Source organism: Triticum urartu, chromosome 3A (assembly GCF_056163025.1).
Source record: "Triticum urartu cultivar PI428250 chromosome 3A, HENAU_Tu73, whole genome shotgun sequence".
NCBI classification, from domain to species: domain Eukaryota; kingdom Viridiplantae; phylum Streptophyta; class Magnoliopsida; order Poales; family Poaceae; genus Triticum; species Triticum urartu.
In genome coordinates this window covers 733504164-733524629 of record NC_141875.1, presented here as the reverse complement: position 1 = coordinate 733524629, position 20466 = coordinate 733504164, and the positions used below count along the sequence as shown (strand labels likewise).

The window sequence follows — 20466 nt, the reverse complement described above, 5'->3', positions numbered from 1 at the left end:
GAAAGCCTCGATTTCAGTAAAATGGAACTAGAAAGCAACTTGTTGGAAGTAATACATTTTGATGTGTGCAGTCCAATGAGTGCTGAGGCGTGTAGTGGATATCGTTATGTTCTTACTTCACACATGATTTGAGTAGATGTTGAGTATATTTACTTGATGAATCACGAGTCTGAATTATTGAAAGGTTCAAGTAATTTTAGGGTGAAGTTGAAAGATCATCGTGACAAGAGGATAAAAGATCTATGATATGATCATAGAGATGAATATCTGAATTACGAGTTTGGCACAGAATTAAGACATTGTGGAAATTGTTTCACAACTAATACAGCCTGGAACACCATAGTGTGATGGTGTGCCCGAACATCATAACTGCACCCTATTGGATATGATGCATACCATGATGTCTCTTATCGAATTACCACAATAATTTATGGGTTAGGCATTAGAGACAACCACATTCACTTTAAATAGGGCACCACGTAACTCCGATGAGATCACACCGTATGAACTATGGTTTAGAGAAACCTGAGCTGTCATTACTTAAAAGTTTGGGTCTGCGACGCTTATGTGAAAAAGTTTCAGGCTGATAAGCTCGAACCCAAAGCAGATAAATGCATCTTCATAGGACACCCAAAACAGTTGGGTATACCTCCTGTCTCAGATCCAAAAGCAATAAGGGATTGTTTCTAGAATCGGGTCCTTTCTCAAGGAAAAGTTTCTCTCGAAAGAATTGAGTGGGAGGATGGTGGAGACTTGATGAGGTTGTTGAACCGTCTCTTCAACTAGTGTGTAGCAGGGCACAGGAAGTTGTTCCTGTGGCACCTACACCAATTGAAGTGGAAGCTTATGATATTGATCATGAAACCTCGGATCAAGTCACTGCCAAACCTCGTAGGTCGACGAGGATGCGTACTGCTTCAGAGTGGTACGCAATCCTGTCTTGGAGGTCATGTTGCTAGACAACAATGAACCTACGAGCTATGGAGAAGCGATGGTGGGCCTGGATTCCGATATATGGCTCGAGGCCATATAATCCGAGAGAAGGATCCATGTATGAAAACAAAGTGTAGACTTTGGAAGAACTACTTGATGGTCGTAAGGCTGTTAGGTACATATGGATTTTAAAAGGAAGACGGACAATGATGGTAAGTGTCACCATTAAGAAAGCTCGACTTGTCGTTAAGATGTTTTCTGACAAGTTCAAGGAGTTGACTACGGTGAGACTTTCTCACTCGTAGCGATGCTAAGAGTCTGTTGGAATTATATTAGAGATTACTGCATTATTTATGAAATCCTGCAGATAGGATGTCAAAACATTGTTTCCTCGACGTTTTTCTTGAGGAAAGGTTGTATGTAATACAACCGAAAGTTTTTGTCAATCCTGAAAGATGCTAATAAGTATGCAAAGCCCCAGTAATCCTTCTGAGGACTGGAGTAAGCATCTCGGAGTTGGAATGTATGCTTTGATAAGATGATCAAAGATTTTGGGTGTATACAAAGTTTATGAGAAACTTCTATTTCCAAAGAAGTGAGTGGGAGCACTATAGAATTTCTGATAAGTATATGTTGTTGACATATTGTTGATCAGAAATGATGTAGAATTTCTGGAAAGCATATAGGGTTATTTGGAAAGTGTTTTTCAATGGAAAGCCTGGATTAAGCTACTTGAACATTGAGCATCAAGATCTATAAGGATAGATCAAAACGTTTAATGGTACTTTCAGATGAGCACATACCTTGACATGATCTTGAAGGTGTTCAAGATGGATCAGTCAAAGAAGGAGTTCTTGCCGGAGTTGTAAGGTGTGAAGTTAAGACTTAAAGCTCGACCACGGCAGAATAGAGAGAAAGGACGAAGGTCGTCCCCTATGCTTAAGACATAGGCTCTACAGTATGCTATGCTGTGTACCGCACCTGAAGTGTGCCTTGCCATGAGTCAGTCAAGGGGTACAAGAGTGATCCAAGAATGGATCACAGGACAGCGGTCAAAGTTATCCTTAGTAACTAGTGGACTAAGGAATTTTCTCGATTATGGAGGTGGTAAAAGAGTTCGTCGTAAAGGGTTACGTCGATGCAAGCTTAACACCTATCCGGATAGCTCTGAGTAGAGATACCGGATATGTATAATGGAGCAACAATTTAGAATAGCTCCAAGTAGAACAGTTATTTAGAATAGCTCCAAATAGAACGTGGTAGCTACATCTAGGAGATGACATAGAGATTTGTGAAGTACACACGAATCTGAATGTTGCAGACCCGTTGACTAAAACCTCTCTCACAAGCAACATGATCAAACCCAAAACTCATTGAGTGTTAATCACATAGTGATGTGAACTAGATTATTGACTCTAGTAAACTCTTTGGATGTTGGTCACATGGCGATGTGACCTGTGAGTGTTAATCACATGGCGATGTGAACTAGATTATTGACTCTAGTGCAAGTGGGAGACTGTTGGAAATATGCCCTAGAGGCAATAATAAATTAGTTATTATTATATTTCCTTGTTCATGATAATCGTTTATTATCCATGCTATAATTGTATTGATAGGAAACTCAGATACATGTGTGGATACATAGACAACACCATGTCCCTAGTAAGCCTCTAGTTGACTAGCTCGTTGATCAATAGATGGTTACGGTTTCCTGACCATGGACATTGGATGTCATTGATAATGGGATCACATCATTAGGAGAATGATGTGATGGACAAGACCCAATCCTAAGCCTAGCACAAAGATCGTGTAGTTCGTATGCTAGAGCTTTTCTAATGTCAAGTATCATTTCCTTAGACCATGAGATTGTGCAACTCCCGGATACCGTAGGAATGCTTTGGGTGTACCAAATGTCACAACGTAACTGGGTGACTATAAAGGTGCACTACAGGTATCTCCGAAAGTGTCTGTTGGGTTGGCACGAATCAAGACTGGGATTTGTCACTCCGTGTGACGGAGAGGTATCTCTGGGCCCACTCGGTAGGACATCATCATAATGTGCACAATGTGATCAAGGAGGTGATCACGGGATGATGTGTTACGGAATGAGTAAGAGACTTGCCGGTAACGAGATTGAACAAGGTATCGGTATATCGACGATCGAATCTTGGGCAAGTATAATACCGCTAGACAAAGGGAATTGTATACGGGATTGATTAAGTCCTTGACATCGTGGTTCATACGATGAGATCATTGTGGAACATGTGCGAGCCAACATGGGTATCCAGATCCCGCTGTTGGTTATTGACTGGAGAACGTCTCGGTCATGTCTGCATGTCTCCCGAACCCGTAGGGTCTACACACTTAAGGTTCGATGACGCTAGGGTTATAAAGGAAGTTTGTATGTGGTTACCGAATGTTGTTCGAAGTCCAGGATGAGATCCCGGACGTCACGAGGAGCTCCGGAATGGTCCGGAGGTAAAGATTTATATATGGGAAGTCCTGTTTTGGTCACCGGAAGAGTTTCGGGGTTTATCGGTAACGTACTGGGACCACCGGGAGGGTCCCGGGGGTCCACCAAGTGGGGCCACCTGCCCCGGAGGCTTGCATGGGCCAAGGGTGGTGAGGGACCAGCCCCTAAGTGGGCTGGTGCGCCTCCCACAAGGCCCAAGGCGCAGCAAAGGAGGAGAGAGGGGAAACCCTATGCTTAGATGGGCCTTAGGCCCACCCTAGGGGGCGCCCCCCTCTCTCCCCCTCTTGGCCGCCTCCCCTATCCCATCTAGGGCTGCCGCCCCCCTAGGGGTGGGAACCCTAGAGGGGGCGCACCCTCCTCCCTCTCCCCTATATATAGTGAGGCCTGGGGCTGCCCAAGACGCGCGATCTGATCTCTCCCTCTTGGTGCAGCCTCCCTCTTTCTTCCTCCTCTTCTGCGGTGCTTGGCGAAGCCCTGCAGGATTGCCACGCTCCTCCATCACCACCACGCCGTTGTGCTGCTGCTGGATGGAGTCTTCCTCAACCTCTCCCTCTCTCCTTGCTGGATCAAGGCATGTGAGACGTCACCGTGCTGTACGTGTGTTGAACGCGGAGGTGCCGTCCGTTCGGCACTAGGATCTCCGGTGATTTGGATCACGACGAGTACGACTCCATCAACCCCGTTCTCTTGAACGCTTCCGCTTAGCGATCTACAAGGGTATCTAGATGCACTCTCCTTCCCCTCGTTGCTGGTCTCTCCATAGATAGATCTTGGTGACATGTAGGAAAATTTTGAATTTCTACTACGTTCCCCAACAGGTTCCGCCCATGAACCTATGCACAGGGGTTGGCACATGTTTTCGTCTTGACTCTACGGTAGAAACTTTGGGGCACTCTTTGAAGTACTTTGTGTTGGATTGAATAAATGAATCTGAGATTGTGTGATGCATATCGTATAATCATACCCACGGATACTTGATGTGACATTGGAGTATCTAGGTGACATTAGGGTTTTGGTTGATGTGTGTCTTAAGGTGTTATTCAAGTACGAACTCTAGGGCTGTTTGTGACACTTATTGGAATAGCCCAATGGATTGATTGGAAAGAATAACTTTGAGGTGGTTTCGTACCCTACCATAATCTCTTCGTTTGTTCTCCACTATTAGTGACTTTGGAGTGACTCTTTGTTGCATGTTGAGGGATAGTTATATGATCCAAGTATGTTATTATTGTTGAGAGAAGTTGCACTAGTGAAAGTATGAACCCTAGGCCTTGTTTCCTAGCATTGCAATACCGTTTACGCTCACTTTTACCACTTGCTACCTTGCTGTTTTTATATTTTCAGATTACAAAAACCTATATCTACCATCCATATTGCACTTGTATCACCATCTCTTCGCCGAACTAGTGCACCTATACAATTTACCATTGTATTGGGTGTGTTGGGGACACAAGAGACTCTTTGTTATTTGGTTGCAGGGTTGCTTGAGAAAGACCATCTTCATCCTACGCCTCCCACGAATTGATAAACCTTAGGTCATCCACTTGAGGGAAATTTGCTACTGTCCTACAAACCTCTGCACTTGGAGGCCCAACAACGTCTACAAGAAGAAGGTCGTGTAGTAGACATCAGTGGTCTTGTTGACCATCAACACTTGATGCTCCTTCTTGATTTCTACCTCCCACAGCCTTTAGCATCGCGAAGAGCTCGGGAATTGTCTTATCCATCCCTTGCATATTATAGTTCATCACGAAGCTTTTGTAGCTTGGTGGCAGTGATTGCGGAACCCTGTCAATGACACTATCAACCGAAAGATTAACTCCCAGCTGAGTCAAGTGACTGTGGTACCCAGACATTCTGAGTATATGTTCACTGACAGAACTATTCTCCTCCATTTTGCAGTTGTAGAACTTATCGGAGACTTCATATCTCTCAGTCCGGGCATTTGCTTGAAATATTAACTTCAACTCCTAGAACATCTCATATGCTCCATGGCGTTCAAAACATCGTTGAAGTCCCGGTTCTAAGTCGTAAAGCATGGCACACTGAACTATCGAGTAGTCATCAGCTTTGCTCAGCCAGACGTTCATAACATCTAGAGTTGCTCCTGCAGTGGGTTTGGCACCTAGCGGTGCTTCCAGGACGTAATTCTTCTGTGCAGTAATGAGGATAATCCTCAAGTTACGGACCCAGTCCGTGTACTTGCTACCATCATTTTTCAACTTAGCTTTCTCTAGGAACTATATGGTTATGGTTGATTTACTCTCAGTAGAATGGTCACTTTACTAGTGTGCCCTCGGTTGCAGCTTAAAGAAACACCAAGTCACCACCTACAATTCGGGATGGAGTTCAGTTTTTTTTGGAAAAGGAGATGGGGCCCAGTTACTGTAGCCAGATCGGTTGGAAGCGATCAATTAGCTTATCTTCACTGGGTGGCACTGAAGAGTGAAGACTGGGAGATAGCTGTCACTGTCGGTGAGCAGGACAGCGTTCGCTGTCTATCTCTGCATCACGAACCACAAGCCAATAATGCAATGGGGTTTATTCTGAACTGAAATGCGCCATTTGGCAAAGACTTGTCTACGCCCCCTTCGATGGGCTAGAATATCCTGCATAAGAAAGCAGGCATGGACTGACTTGAGAGGTCGCTCTGTGGCAGCAACACCACAATAAAGTAGTGGTGCATTATGATGTAGCCAAATCAACCACAACAGCATCCCCTAGAATAGAGGTGCTTAATTTTCCTATTCTTCACCATGTCTTTTTACTTGGGTCTAGTGTCTCCATAAAATTGCAGCACCAAGAGAAGGCCAGTCATGAAAGTGGTACATACAAGAGAAGTCACACCACTCAGCCCCCAGGCTGTTCTTGTGCGACAGAATCACCGAAGTGATCGAGAACATCGACGTTAGTAGTGATGGAGCTCTCTACGGGTCTTACAACATCCTCACTACCATCCGGCATACCATCCCCATGAAATCTGGTGTCCACATGTACAACCTGTCAATAAAAATGCCTGGGAGGTCCTTCAAGTACCTTGGGGAAACAATTCTGAACATCAGTGGTTGCGATCTGGATGTGTACTGGATCAACAACAACACTAGCAGAACCACATGGGTCTGCGGAACTGTGTCCCTGAAGCAAGGAATCACAGAGCTGGTGGCTAGGCACAATTGTAACGGCGTCAGATGTTGTGCACAGTTGAACGGTTTCCCTCTAATCGGCATTTTTTTCCAACCGGGCTCTCACCCCTTTCCATTAATTTTGCAATCAACGGAAATACATCAGTCAGTATCCAAGTTCTTTGTCATCCAACCAACTACCAACAGAGGAAAACTAGACCAAAATGAGATAAGCAAAAGGAGACTGAAAGGGGAGGAGCGAGCTGGCGCACCATCAGGAAACCCACTGCATGATGATCCTAGAGCGGACCATCCGCCGTGGGGCGAAAACCTGATGACACTAACAAGCAACTGCCCAACTAAGAGGAGTTCAACGATAAGACTACTGATAACAGGGTTTGCCGCGGCAAAATACTACCAAAAGAAGCCAGAACCAGCAGGCATCAGAACCCAGTGGAAGGCAAGATCAGAAAACACCAGCGGAGCTCAGCTAGCCGATCTGGATCCCATCATTGTCGCCGAGGAGGAGTCTGCCATGGGGAAAGGATCTATCCGCCAATGCAGCAGCCGCGTCAGCCAATCTCTTCACACCAGTCTGGAAATTCACCTTGTCATCTTCTTTAAGCAAACCTGCCCCAATATAACATAAAAGAACATGCAGTGAAAACAGCCTCCAGCGGAGTGCGAGCAATATGTTTATCAAAAGTGACTTTATTTCGGAGGTTCCAGATCCCCCAGCAAATAGCAGCGATAATCATCATATAAAAGTGTTCCCCTCCTGGAAAAAACCTATACAACCACGCCCAACTTTGCCAAAGCGATCGAGGACACCAAGATGCTCCACCCGTCATTCCTAGCACGCCCCAAACTGTGCGTTGTTGAAAGTGCGTTATATCCTATCCACTGAGAGATCCTACATTTTTTGAAAGTGCGTTATATCGACTAGAGGGGGGGTGAATAGGCAATTTTTATGAAATTCTTCACTGGGGAATTTGCTAGTGAGGAAATTCCTCAACGAAGAACTACTTGCAGCGGAATAAGTACTCAGAAGTAAACATAACAGAAGACAAGCATAGTCATCATGATGAAATGAAGACAAGCACAGAGTACAGAAAGCGTAATCACATGACAGCACAAGATGAAGACAAACAGACTGAAGAAATTGAACTGAGGAAATTGAGAAAGTCTTTAGTCAAAGTCTTGAAACACAGATATGAACAAACACACAACACGGTGATGAGGAAATGAAAGTGTTGAGGAAATAGAACCAGTTGGCTTGGCGAAGACAATGATTTGGTAGACCAGTTCCAACTGTTGTCTCAGTTGTACATCTGGTTGGAGCGGCTAGGTATTAAAACCTGAGGACACACAGTCCTCACCGTATTCTCCTTGAGCTAAGGACACACAGTCCTCGCCCAATCACTCGTGGTAAGTCTTCAGGTGACTTCCGAACCTTCACAAACTCAGTCACTCGGTGATCCACAATTCCTCTTGGATGCTCTAGACCATGACGCCTAACCGTCTGGAAGAAGCATAGTCTTCAAAGGTAACAAGCGTCGGATCCACGCAGGATCAATCTCTTCAGTGATGCTCAATCACTTTGGGTTTGTAGGTGTTTGGGTTTGGGTTTCCCTCACTCGATGATTTTTGCTCAAAGTCCTCGGAGGATGGGATGCTCTCAATTGTCAGTTTCTCTCGGAGCAGCCCGACATGATAAGACATAAATGCCCTTCAATGATATGACCATTAGGTGGATAAGATATTTTGGGACAGCTGGCGCATAGCACAACAACGGTCGGAAATGTGAGGTACAAATTCCTTAGGGCTATCATGTTCCTCACAGTGTAGGCAATCTGCACTGGCGAATTCCTAACTCCTCAGTCAGAACAAATTCCTCAGAGACCAGAAGAACTTCGTCTCTGTCACTGAAGAATATGACTGAACTGTATGAGATTTCCAATGGCTTCACTCGAAGGGATTGGTAGGTGTAGGATTTTGAGTTGAGCATCACATGGAAATTTTTCCTTAGTATTTCCTCGACCCCGTTTAACAGTACGGTGTTTCCTATGACTCAAGAAAGAGAAAATGAAACTACGAAAACAAAAGTCTTCACGCTTCATGTTCCTCGAATGAATACCAAGTCTTCAAGGTTACACCAATTTCTTCACTTTGAAAGTCTTCAGAATGTCTTCAGAATACCAAAGTCTTCAGTCGAAGAACTTCATTTTTAGGGGTCGACTTTCTCTGTAAATATCAAACTCCTCATAGACTTATAGACCTGTGTACACTCATAAACACATTAGTTCCTTAACCTATAAGTCTTCAATATACCAAAATCACTAAGGGGCACTAGATGCACTTACAATCTCTCCCTTTTTGGTGATTGATGACAATATAGGTTAAGTTTTCAACGAGGATAAACATATGAAGTGTAAATACTGATATTGAGGAATTTGATTGCAAGATATAGAAGAACTCCCCCTGAAGATGGGCATAGTGAGGAATTTGCTTTTGAAGCAATGCACACTTGAAGAGTTGAATCATGGAGATCTCCCCCTATATTTTGTAATTCATACACGCATTTGACATATAATATGAAGAATTTGAAATGCATGATGAAATATGGTGACTGATGTAATTCAGCATGCATGCAATAATATTAACGAGGAATAAGCATGCAGAATAACGTAGCAGAAGTATCAGACCACCATCGGGTTTAAGTTTACAACTCGATCCAATAAAGTTTCAGAAGAACGAGAGTTGTAACTTAGCAAAAAAACGCCCATATAATAGACCCGCTTGAAGACTAACTCAAATTTCTCCCCCTTTGTCATCGAATGAAAAAAAGGATCGAAACTGAGGACTAACGCCCCTGAAGATAATCAAGTTGATGAAGGAGCACGAGCGTTGTCGGGGTTGGTTGTTGAAGTAGGGCCTGCCGCAGTGTCGTCCAAGTCTTCATTTTCATCAGTGTCACGCGATGAAGAATAGGAGCTGGCCACCAAAGAAGGAACCTTGACCTTCTTGTATTTCTTCGGAGGAGGTGCAGACCAGTCAAATTCTTCCTTGAGACCCATTTTTTACAGACCTTCAGCACTGTAGACATGAGACAGAACAGCTCAGGTACGGTTGAAGGTTTCATGGAGGTAGTACTGGTTTTTCTTCACTGCATTGTGGGTTGAGGTCATGTTGTGAAGAATTGAACCAAACTGACGCTTGACCCATTTGTGATTGCGATCAACCTTCTGATGAAGACTGAGGAGAAGTTCACGATCAGTCATCACCCTGGGTGCTGTGGCTTGAGGATTTTTCTTGGCAGTCACTACTAGGGAAAACCTTATACACAGAATCTTAGCAGCAGCGCGGTTTAAAAACAAACGCTACTGCTAATTAGCAGTAGCGAGCTTGAGGAAACCACGCTACTAATAACCCGATAGTAGCAGCGCAGGTTTTTACCCCTCGCTACTACTAAGTGATTTCCACCGTGCCTCCCGGGACCAGCCGTAGTAGTAGCGTGGGTTTATAACCCACGCTACTACTAAGTCGATAGTAGTAGCGCGGGTTATAAACCCCACGCTACCACCTGCATCTGCTCCCACCCCACCAACCATCCCACGCCGTGTCTCCAAAAAAAACACTCAACGCCCGATCCAGATCCTCAATCACGTCTCCGCTCCCACCTCCTCTCCCAAGTCCCAACCCGCCATGGAGGGGGAGCCGCCCGCGCAGGGCCCGCCCCCCAGCGCCACCGCCGCCTACGGCTCCGGGCTGTAGGCGGCCATGGCGATCTCGCGCCTGCGCATCCTTCCCCTCCCCCTCCTCCTCACCGTCCTCCTCCGCGCCCTCGCCTCCCTCCCCACGCAAGCCGCCGCGAGAGGCGGCCTCGACCCCTCGCCAGGTTCCACTCCCTCCCTCCCTCTCTGGATTCCATTTCATGGGGCCTGTCTGCAACAACGCCGTGCTAGACGGACCACGATCGATCTCGGACGGGTAGCTAGCTTGGTGGGACGTGGATCCGTTAGTTGGCTCGATTTTGTGGATTTGGGTGGGGGATGCTGCCGTTATTCATGAGCCAGCTAGTGCGGCCGTGCTTGGGGCTCAGTTTGTTTCGGTAGAACCTGTATGGATTGGGAATGGCGTTAGTTTTGAGGAGCAGGAGCACCTTGGATGCATGATGAGTGCCTTATATTTCATGGGCGGCGGCTTCGAGGGATGCCATGGCGCCCGGCTGCCGCCGTGGCTCTCCTTCCTCCGCAAGGCCGCAGAGCGCCGGGGCGTCCGGCTCGCCGTCCAAACCTGAATTTTCCATGGACCATGTTTGTAACTTGTATGTGTTGCTTTTGTTGCTTCAGTCTTCAGTTTACCAGGAGATACTTGTGGTCAATGTACCAGGTTTCTTATTTCTACCGGGATAAGTGCGAGGCATACATTCCTGCCGGTGTCGGCGGCTCGATCAGGTGAGCTGCAAGTTCTCCAACAAATGTCCACAACAGTACATGTATTTATCAGTGTTAGCGATGTTCCAAATGATACGCAAAACCTTCAGAATCAGATACAGTTGTTGAGGTTTTCAGATAACTGCAGGTCGGGGGGCATTGGTCGCCGAGGCCGAGAAGACCGGGCTGTCGTTGGATAGCTTCAGGACAACCATTGTCAAACGCGACGACGAAAACATCCATGTGAGATTGTTTGTGAACTCTGCCAAGCCATGTTAAATTAAAGCTGTCAACTCAGAAAAAAAATTGGGTCCTGGTGATATATAAGGAAGTCAACTCTAGTGTCAACTCTAGTACTCCAATCTGCACTATGCTGCTGCTACTTACTTGGTTCCTTCCTTCCCTGTGGCTTCATCCTTGTCTCCGCTGTTGCATAAGCTCCGGCCTCCATTGCTGCTAGTAGTAGGAACACTCACGCATCACAGAAAAGCGTGACTAAGGGCATCTCCAGCCGTTGGCCCCCCCGGGACGCATAAAAATCGCCCCCTGGGGGCGAGCCGGCGATGCACTCGGCGCTGGGGGCGGGTTTGCGCCCAGTCGTCGCCCCCAGCTCGCCCCCAGGCGCCAAAATTGGCCCACTTTGCATCCCAATTTCGACGAATAAACGGCCCATATGGGCGAGAATAGGCCCATATTCGGCGTGGTTTCGCCGTGTCTAGGCGTTCAATTATCAACACAATTATTTCTTATCACATATTTCATCACAGAAAAATCAAATACTTCAACAAAATACTACAACAACAAATAATTCAATACAAATTATATTGTTCAACAAATAAAAACTCGTATTTCATCACAAGGCGTCCCCCTTGAGCCTCCATAGGTGCTCAATCAGATCTTTCTGCAGTTGATTATGCACCTGTGGGTCTCGGATCTCCTGACGCATACTGAGATAGGCAGTCCAAGTTGCCGGTAGCTGGTGATCAACTTCGGCTAGAGGACCCTGCCTGTAGTATGGTTCAGTGTCAATCACTGGGTCTTCTTGCTTGCTCTCGATGATCATGTTGTGCAAGATGACACAGCAAGTCATGATCTCCCACATTTGATCTTTCGACCAGGTCTGAGCGGGGTACCGAACAATAGCGAATCGAGATTGGAGCACACCAAATGCCCGCTCGACATCCTTCCGGCAAGCCTCCTGAACTTTCGCAAACCAGGCGTTCTTGCCTCCTGGCACAGGGTTTGAGATCGTCTTCACAAATGTCGACCATCTCGGATAGATGCCGTCAGCTAGATAGTACCCCTTGTTGTATTGGTGCCCATTGATCTCGAAGTTCACCGGAGGAGAATGGCCCTCAACGAGCTTGGCAAAAACAGGAGAGCACTGCAGCACGTTGATGTCATTGTGAGTTCCTGGCATACCAAAGAAGGAGTGCCAAATCCAGAGGTCCTGTGTGGCTACCGCCTAAAGCACCACACTGCAACCGCCTTTGGCGCCTTTGTACATCCCCTGCCAACCAAATGGGCAGTTCTTCCATTTCCAATGCATGCAGTCGATGCTTCCAAGCATCCCAGGAAATCCTCTTGCTGCATTCTGGGCTAGGATCCGAGCAGTGTCTTCCGCATTGGGTGTTCTCAAGTATTGTGGCCCAAACACTGCCACCACTGCCCGACAGAACTTGTAGAAACACTCTATGCTGGTGGACTCGGCCATGCGCCCATAGTCGTCGAGTGAATCACTTGGAGCTCCATATGCAAGCATCCTCATCGCTGTCGTGCACTTCTGGATGGAGGTGAATCCAAGAGCGCCAGTGCAATCCATCTTGCACTTGAAGTAGTTGTCGAACTCCCGGATGGAATTCACAATCCTGAGGAAGAGCTTTCGGCTCATCCGATAACGGCGCCGAAATGTTCTCTCGCCATGAAGTGGAGCATCGGCGAAGTAGTCGGAGTAGAGCATGCAGTAGCCTTGCAGACGATGCCGGTTCTTTGCTTTCACCCGCCCCGGCGCCGAGCCACCTCGCCGCGGCTTTTCACTGCTCGCCAGCAGCTGGGCGAGGGCGGCGAGCACCATGAGATGCTCTTCTTCCTGGACGTCGGCCGCGGCTTCCTCCTCCAGCAGCGCGGCGAGCTCTTCCTCCTCGTCCGAGTCCATCGCCGAGGCAGGCAAAACGCCGAACACCTTGCGCTCGGTGGGTGTGTACCCGCCGTTAAACCGCGCCTCCGCGGCCGGAAACGCCCAGCTGCTACGGGAGGGGCTGCCGCGGCGAAGTGCTACTATTTTCTGGCGGGGAATGGCTATCTAGCGGAGTAGGGCGGCGGCCATCGCCGGGATATAGCTAGTGGTGGCCGAGGGCGCGGGGGGTGCGAGGCGAGTCGGGGGAAGAAAACCTTGACTTTTCCCCTGTCGGTGTGGGCCAGGCGTGCTTTTCCCTAGCGCCGGAGCCCCCAACGGCTCCCCAGCGCGCCGGGTTCGGCCTGTGACCGCCGGGCGGAAAAAAGGTCCGAACCGGCGATTTTCGGCGTCCTGGGGGCGCGACTGGGCCGTTTTTTCGGCGCCGGCGCCGAAAAAGTGGCCTGGGGGGGGGGGGGGGCCTGTTGGGGGCGCGGCTGGACATGCCCTAATACTCTGCCTGCATAGTGATTTGTTGTATTATGTTGATATTAATAGCTCCAAATCATATTATTGTTTGCTCCTAGGATCATATATATGTTGTCATTCTGTTTTGAAAAATATGAACTTCTTAGAAGAGGTCATGGATGTGATGTGGTATGCTATAAAAGTTTCAGAGTTTTTTTATGTAATAACATGTCAACCTGCAAAATTTGACACAAACATGCTTGATTTGTCTATTGCTGCTGCTGCTGATTAGTAGTTTAGTACTAGAGCAATAATACATCTGCAACCAGGAGCCTCACCTGACAGAACAGAGTAAACTAACTGTTGGTAATGGATCAGCAAATCAAGTGGTGGTTACTCCTGTTCTGTGTCTATGTACACATATGCTTGCTTGCTTATTTGTGAAGTACTCATGCATGAAGTCTGGTCATTACCCTGGCTGTGTACAGTAGCAATAAACATTGTTAGCTTAATCCAAACTTATTAGTCTACAAATCTACATCGGTGTAGTAGTCTAGGAAAACTAGCTTGAGTCGATTTGCTTTTCTTGTGTTACTAGTGTCCGGCCAGAATTAGTAAGGTGTGATCAACGTGGCCGTATAATTAGATTAGGAAAAATACTAACTTGAGTCCGACTAGGACTTGTCCTAGCTATCTAGCTGCGTTGGTAGGAGTATAATACCAGGATTAGGAATTTGTAGTCCAAGTCGGTTAATAGTTGAGTCTGATTTGACTAGAACCTGTATCCACTGGTGGTGGCTGCGTCCATATATATACACCAGCTGGGTTCATTCAATGGAGTAACCTACACTAGCTCATTCACTACTAGTTAGATCAATGGAGTAACCTGTTATTTCCTTTGGATTTTTTACTATAAAAAGTCATGGCTCACCTATTAACCGGCGGCCGTAGAAGGACTAATCACCTAACTGAAACACTAATAATCAGAAGATAGATTGAACTTCGTTTAATGGATATACAACATATTGAATTATTTTCTATTTGGTCTAATTGATATAATCATGTCTAATAGAGTTCACAATCTTTACTTTGAAGATTTGTAGCTAGACATTAGAACTGTTGACATGCAAATAATTAACTAACTGCATGTCGTACTTGAATTACAGGTTTTTTTGTCTTCGTCACTCCTTTGTTATATGGAAGAAGACTTCATGGTTAGCATTATTTATTATAACACATTCATATAAGATTTTCTCGCCACTGTAAGTAGGAAGTTAATTTTTTATATGTGCTAGTGGACAAGTGAGGAGTTCTGTAATCCACTGCATCATTTCGTCATACAAATTTGTTTGTTCTTATATGTGCCTTCAGACTAGCCATTGTGGAGGGAGGGGAAGGCAGGCCTGGGATGTTTGTGCGTGCATTTAACACATCTTACATCAAATATACCATTAGGGAAAACAGTGGAGGGAGTTCCAGCCAGTGGCAGAGAGAGAAGAGAATTTTACTGGACTATCAATACTTCTTCATTGGTTCAACAGGGAGGTACTTGCTCCTATATAAGTATGGAGGCTGTCATGATGCAGGCTATTTCACCCTGGACCTCCAGAGATTCCAGTTTGAGGGAGTGAACATTTCAACACGGTGTCGATTGTACTCACGCATATAGCAACTTCCCACCATCGTTGTTATCTACGCCGACGGTATCAAGTGGCAAACTTTCTGTTGCGTCCTAGTTATCTCCCAGCTTTCATAATTATCACACTGCTTGTCTCATGCTAGATACTACCTCTGTACCAAAATATAAGACATTTTTGTAGGCTAGTTTAGCCTAAAAAACGTCGTATATTTTGATACGGAGGGACTAGTTCATTATTTTGATTGGTAGTTGTTGTTACACTATTTTGTAGTTGCTACTTTTTATGTGCTCATGGCGAAGCTAACCAAGCTCAAGAACATAACAATGATTCATTTGTTTGTCTGTTTTCGTTGCCATTTTGAAGTGGTAATCAGAAAAGCAAAATTGAGTGATCTTGATTAATTTCTCAAGGGAGTATTCACCAAAAAATTCCTTAATGGAGTTGCCATATACTCCCTCAGTGTTTATCTTGCAAAACGATCCTATATTGTTGGACGGAGGACTTAAGTAGCAAGAATAGTTTGTGCTCATAAACTCTTTGATTTGATCTTCTGAAGATAAATTAGAGGCAGAACAACCATGCTTTTTAGACATTTTGAACTTATTATCCACCTCTATCTCACTCTGCATGCCAAATGCAAAGCAATCGGTTTGTTGAACGCTGCTACTGAGACCCCTGTGTTTCTTAAGTTAGAAATCCGTTAAACTAGCTAGGTAAACTTGTAGGCTAAGTAAACCTGTAGAACCCTGTGGTTCTTAAATTCTTTTAAGATCAATTTCTTATGTGTACCAATCTTTTTCTGGCTATGTATTCCAGGTTTCCAACTTGTATTGCAAAGTACACTGTAAACACATAAAACTGAGTCTGAGTTGTTACATGTCTCAAATTTTATTGAGGTCAAAATTATATGAATGTCATTTCTTGTATAAGCAGTTTACCAAGTCTTCTCCAATAGTAATGCGTATGTCATTTATATGTTCCTATTCGCTCCCAATTTCCTGAATATCTATGATCTGAATATGCATAATTTTGATAAATTTGCAGGCACTCAGGAAGGTGCCAAGGAGATGCTGGACCAAGGCATGGAGGCACTGCGAGCTGAAGAGCACATAGCTGCAGATGCTGGAGGCCGGGCCGGTGAGCTGAGGATTGGAGGTAGCGTTGATTGGTGTTTTTATGGAGAGATAGGATGCAACTGTTTGGTGTTTTTATGCATTTTGGTTTGCTTGTAAATGTGTTTGCACTAGCTGGGAGTAAGTGACTTGGCAAGAAGTGTAGGTGTTTTAATTGAAGGCATGAAAAGCCATGACAATATGTATGCTCTTACAGGATGTGCTCTAATGCCGCTGGTTTATTATAATTCTTGGATTAGTAATGATGTGTAATGCTGCTGGTTTATTGCAAATACTAGATCATTGATGGCGCGCGTTGTGGCGCCCGTCTAATTTGGCTCTATAATTTTCAGGTATAGAAGTAATATGTAGTATATAATTGTGTACAATGTTTTGGAGTGGTGTTGTGCTTTCTTGCCTCTTGTGCTTGTTTCCTTCATTTTACATATCATGGTATGTAATTGAAGAGAGGAATCCTATTGGATTGCAAGAAAGCAGTGTGTTGATCTTTTTTCTTAGGTCTGATGGACCTGTAGCTGGTTCATGTTTGGGTCTCAAGTGCACGAGTCTCTAGGCTGGTTGATGGATAGTTGGATACATGTTGTGATTGATCGTGACCATTTTTGGTTCCTAGAAGAAGTTCTCTCGCAAAGGCCCCTGTCACAAAATCTCAAAAATAGAAATATCGTGGAAAAAATAATATATTTCAAACAATAAAAATAGGCACTACAAATACTTGATAACATTTGTACAACACATATTTTCACCCGCAAGAGAATTCTACATTTAGTCTATCACAATAATCCTACAAGCCCCAACAAAGGGGTAAGCACAAATTGTCAAATTTAATCATATGTGGGATTATTTTGTGAAATTTAATCATATTTGGGATTATTTGTGAAATTTAATCGCTTCTCATTGATTTCATGCAATAATACAATATTCATACCTGAAATTGGAAAATGACACTGTAGTAGTTTACCGGAAAAATAAATAACTTTGTTTGCTAAGTATTTTACCATGTGTTTTAGGATTTATATTCGAGTGTATTTGGCTAATTACCGTACTGGCTACAGGGGCACTGCTCCACATTGTTGGCTTCTTCTACGGAGGTTGATCAGTTCCAGGAGATATGATCAAATATGTACATGTATTGCATGGCATCCATGGAATCCCAATGATCGGCATTGACCATCGAGCTGTTGAACCTGGGAACAAAAAAGCAAACCATTTTAGCTCCGATCAAACCATTGATGAAAATCGGTGATGTAGCATCTGATGGTCTAATCAACTATGAAGAAGCTAAGAAATGATCAGGTTACACTGACCAAAATGTTCAAGCCTGGAGAGCTGGAGAGTACAATCATCAGCATGCTAATTACACCAATGAGATAATAAGCTTCAGATAACAGTACATTTGGCTTCTAAACTATATGTTGATCGATCACAAAGCTAAGAAATTATCAGGATACACCGATCAAAATGTTCAGGCGTGGTGAATTGGAGAGTATGTACTTATAAAGTACTAATATGAGCGATGCTTCTACTAATATAATTGTGAAGTGCACATGTTACCAAAATTTAAGTACACCGGGGAGATAATAAGTCTCGGACGAGTCAGTTTTTTCTCCAAAAGTATCTACTCGGTCGATCAAACATCTAAGAAATAATATAGTGGCATACTCAAAAAAAATATTTGAGTACAAAGAAGACAAGATAAGCTTCAGAGAACAGCATTCTGAAGTGGTGACGCGAACGCTGATCAAGAAATGAAATGGAAAATGAACAACAGAAAGCATAAGGCATTACCTGGTTGCTGACCTTCCCAGCTGACGAATGATTTGCCGGCAATGGGACGAATATGCAGCGCGACCCGCATGGCGAAGTCAACCTGGATGTCTCACTTGTGGCCTTCCTGGCCTCCTGCGGCAATCCAATCGGCACATCAGATTCAGAGGCAACGGACAAAGGAATCAGGAATTGCAAGTTAGCGAGTTGCAGAAGAATAGGAGTAGTGAATCATCGTACCTGCATGGCCTCTCGCTTCTTGGCATGACCGACATGGCCGCTCGCCCTTTTCTGTACTCCCTGGCCCTTATTACCTGACGCCTCCCCGGCCTCGATGGAGCTTGGGTGGGCAGGTAGTCGGTGAGGTCCTTGCGCTGGTCGTCGACAGCGACGTCCTCGTCCTCGGCGATGCAGAGGCTCTCGCCGTCGATGCTACTAACCCACTCGCTGATGCGGTCGCTCAGGGAGTTGTGGCGACCAACTGATTTGGGACCTGGGTAGGTGGCGGCGAATCGTCCACCATCTCCTTCTTCTTGCGGTCGGCCCTCGTCGTGCGTGTCCGACGTGTACCCGCCGTCGGGGGATAAGGCCGCCGCCGCGCCATGCGCTTTTGCCATCCCCTCGGTAGACTGCGTGGGTGCCTTTTCCATTAGGGTTGACGAGGCACCGTGAGAGATGGGTCGAAGGGGTACGTGGGTTTCGCCTGGTGGCCGGCCCAGTTAACCAGAATGCAGCGATTTTTCCACCGGAGTAGATGCCCTTCAGGACAGTCGGCCCATTTAGCAGTAAAACGTGGAATAACAGCACAATCCAACGACCAAAACTGACTCTGGTGTGAGATCCGACGGCCAGAAATGAAGAAGGCGTGAGAGGGCTGGGATTAGGCTCAGTTATACTGTCCTAAACTAGATCGTTGAAGGCGCGCGTTGCCGCGCCCGTCTATTTTGGCTCTAATAATTATTATGGGAATTAAGTAATTTGATAGTTTGTTTACAGCTTTTTAATATTGTGCTTTCTTGTGTTTATGCTTGTCTCTGATATTCAAACTATTGGCACATAATTGAAGAGAGGAATATAATTTGATTGTAAGAAAGTAGAGCGTCGAGCAGGTTTTTTCTTAGGCCTAATGGACTTGTACTTAGTTTGAGTTTGTGTCTCAATCGCCCGTCTATTTTTTGCAATGTTTTAAATAGCGGGCTATGGCATATAGCGGCGATTCTTAAAAACAGCTATAGCTAGGCTATAGCGGGCTATAGCACGGCTATGTCGGCAAATTGTACATGAAATCATTTAGCGGCAACATGCTCAAACAGCTATAGCAGGGCTATAGCCGGCTATTTAAAACTATGATTTTTTTTAGAACAATGATAAACATAATTTTAGTAGATAAACATAAATCGGTAGCTTTTTATTGAGTCGAGACGAGGTTGCCTCAAACATGTACAAATTGATATAGAATTTATAAGTTGCACAACATTTTTCTTTTAAAATTTAAAATTGGCTCAAGATGTAAATATGCTAACAGTATACCATAACAGAAGAAAATACCCTCCATATTGCTGCAACTAACAAATAAGTTAACAGTAACTACACAAGGTTAACTGGTCATGCTTGGTGCCTTGATTTGAAATTGACCATTCCTTCTGTTTTTTTGGATGCCGCAAAAAGCAAAGTTGTGATACTCCATCTAACAGCCCGGTCACACTACACAAAGAACAGCATCCTGCCTTTTCTCATCCTGGTTCATAATAAAATGACACGGAAAAGGATACAAGTTATAGTAGTCATATGTTCCAAGAATGAATTGAATTGCGTTCACTTGCGACAATTTTGACCTAGAAGCCCTGGTTTTGTTGCAACAAATAATTGTGCACCAGACATACTTCAGCAGAGAATGAGCATTTCTGAGAGCACTTGTAGAAGCTCTACAACGATGTGGCACACCATGGTAAACAATAGATGCATTTTTTCTATAGGGAGAAATAGAGATAGAGCCACGCAGCTAGCTGCACGGTTTGTCAATTCAAAGGAACAAATTAAATATTCAATTAGACGTTGATAAATATATAGTTAGATAACTTAGACATAGTTCGGTTGATATATTTCACTTAAGAGATACAATTTATATGAAATCATCTCATTGTATAATAAAATATCAATTAATGATTATACTGTAAAGCAGATCTAGATGGAAGCATCTAATTTGTTTACATTTCTTATTTTCCTCATCCAATGGACATCTAGAAAGTGAGCTAAATTGCACTGCAAAACACATGCTGTTATTCGTCACATCCAAGCATTATTTGGTAACTGAAGGAAAACTGAGAACTCCACAATGCAAGTAGTGATTTGAAAGTGCATCTGTGTTGACCATCTAAGAT

The 20466-nt window shown here is 44.8% G+C and overlaps 2 protein-coding genes across 2 annotated transcripts in view; both read right to left on the bottom strand.

Annotated features, from left to right (window-relative positions):
* Positions 1 to 7018: 7018 nt before the first annotated feature.
* Positions 7019 to 20466, bottom strand: part of LOC147982395 (uncharacterized) — a 63957-nt gene continuing 50509 nt past the window's right edge. The window contains exon 3 of the mRNA XM_087514378.1: positions 7019 to 7158. Coding sequence (XP_087370504.1) covers positions 7019 to 7158 — 140 coding nt within the window. The remainder of the gene's footprint in view (positions 7159 to 20466) is intronic.
* On the bottom strand, positions 18184 to 18735 carry LOC147982397 (uncharacterized). The gene is made up of 2 exons (XM_087514379.1): positions 18326 to 18735; positions 18184 to 18220 (listed from the first exon to the last, which is right to left on the bottom strand). The coding sequence occupies exons 1-2, from the start codon at positions 18733 to 18735 to the stop codon at positions 18184 to 18186; spliced, it is 447 nt and encodes a 148-aa protein (XP_087370505.1).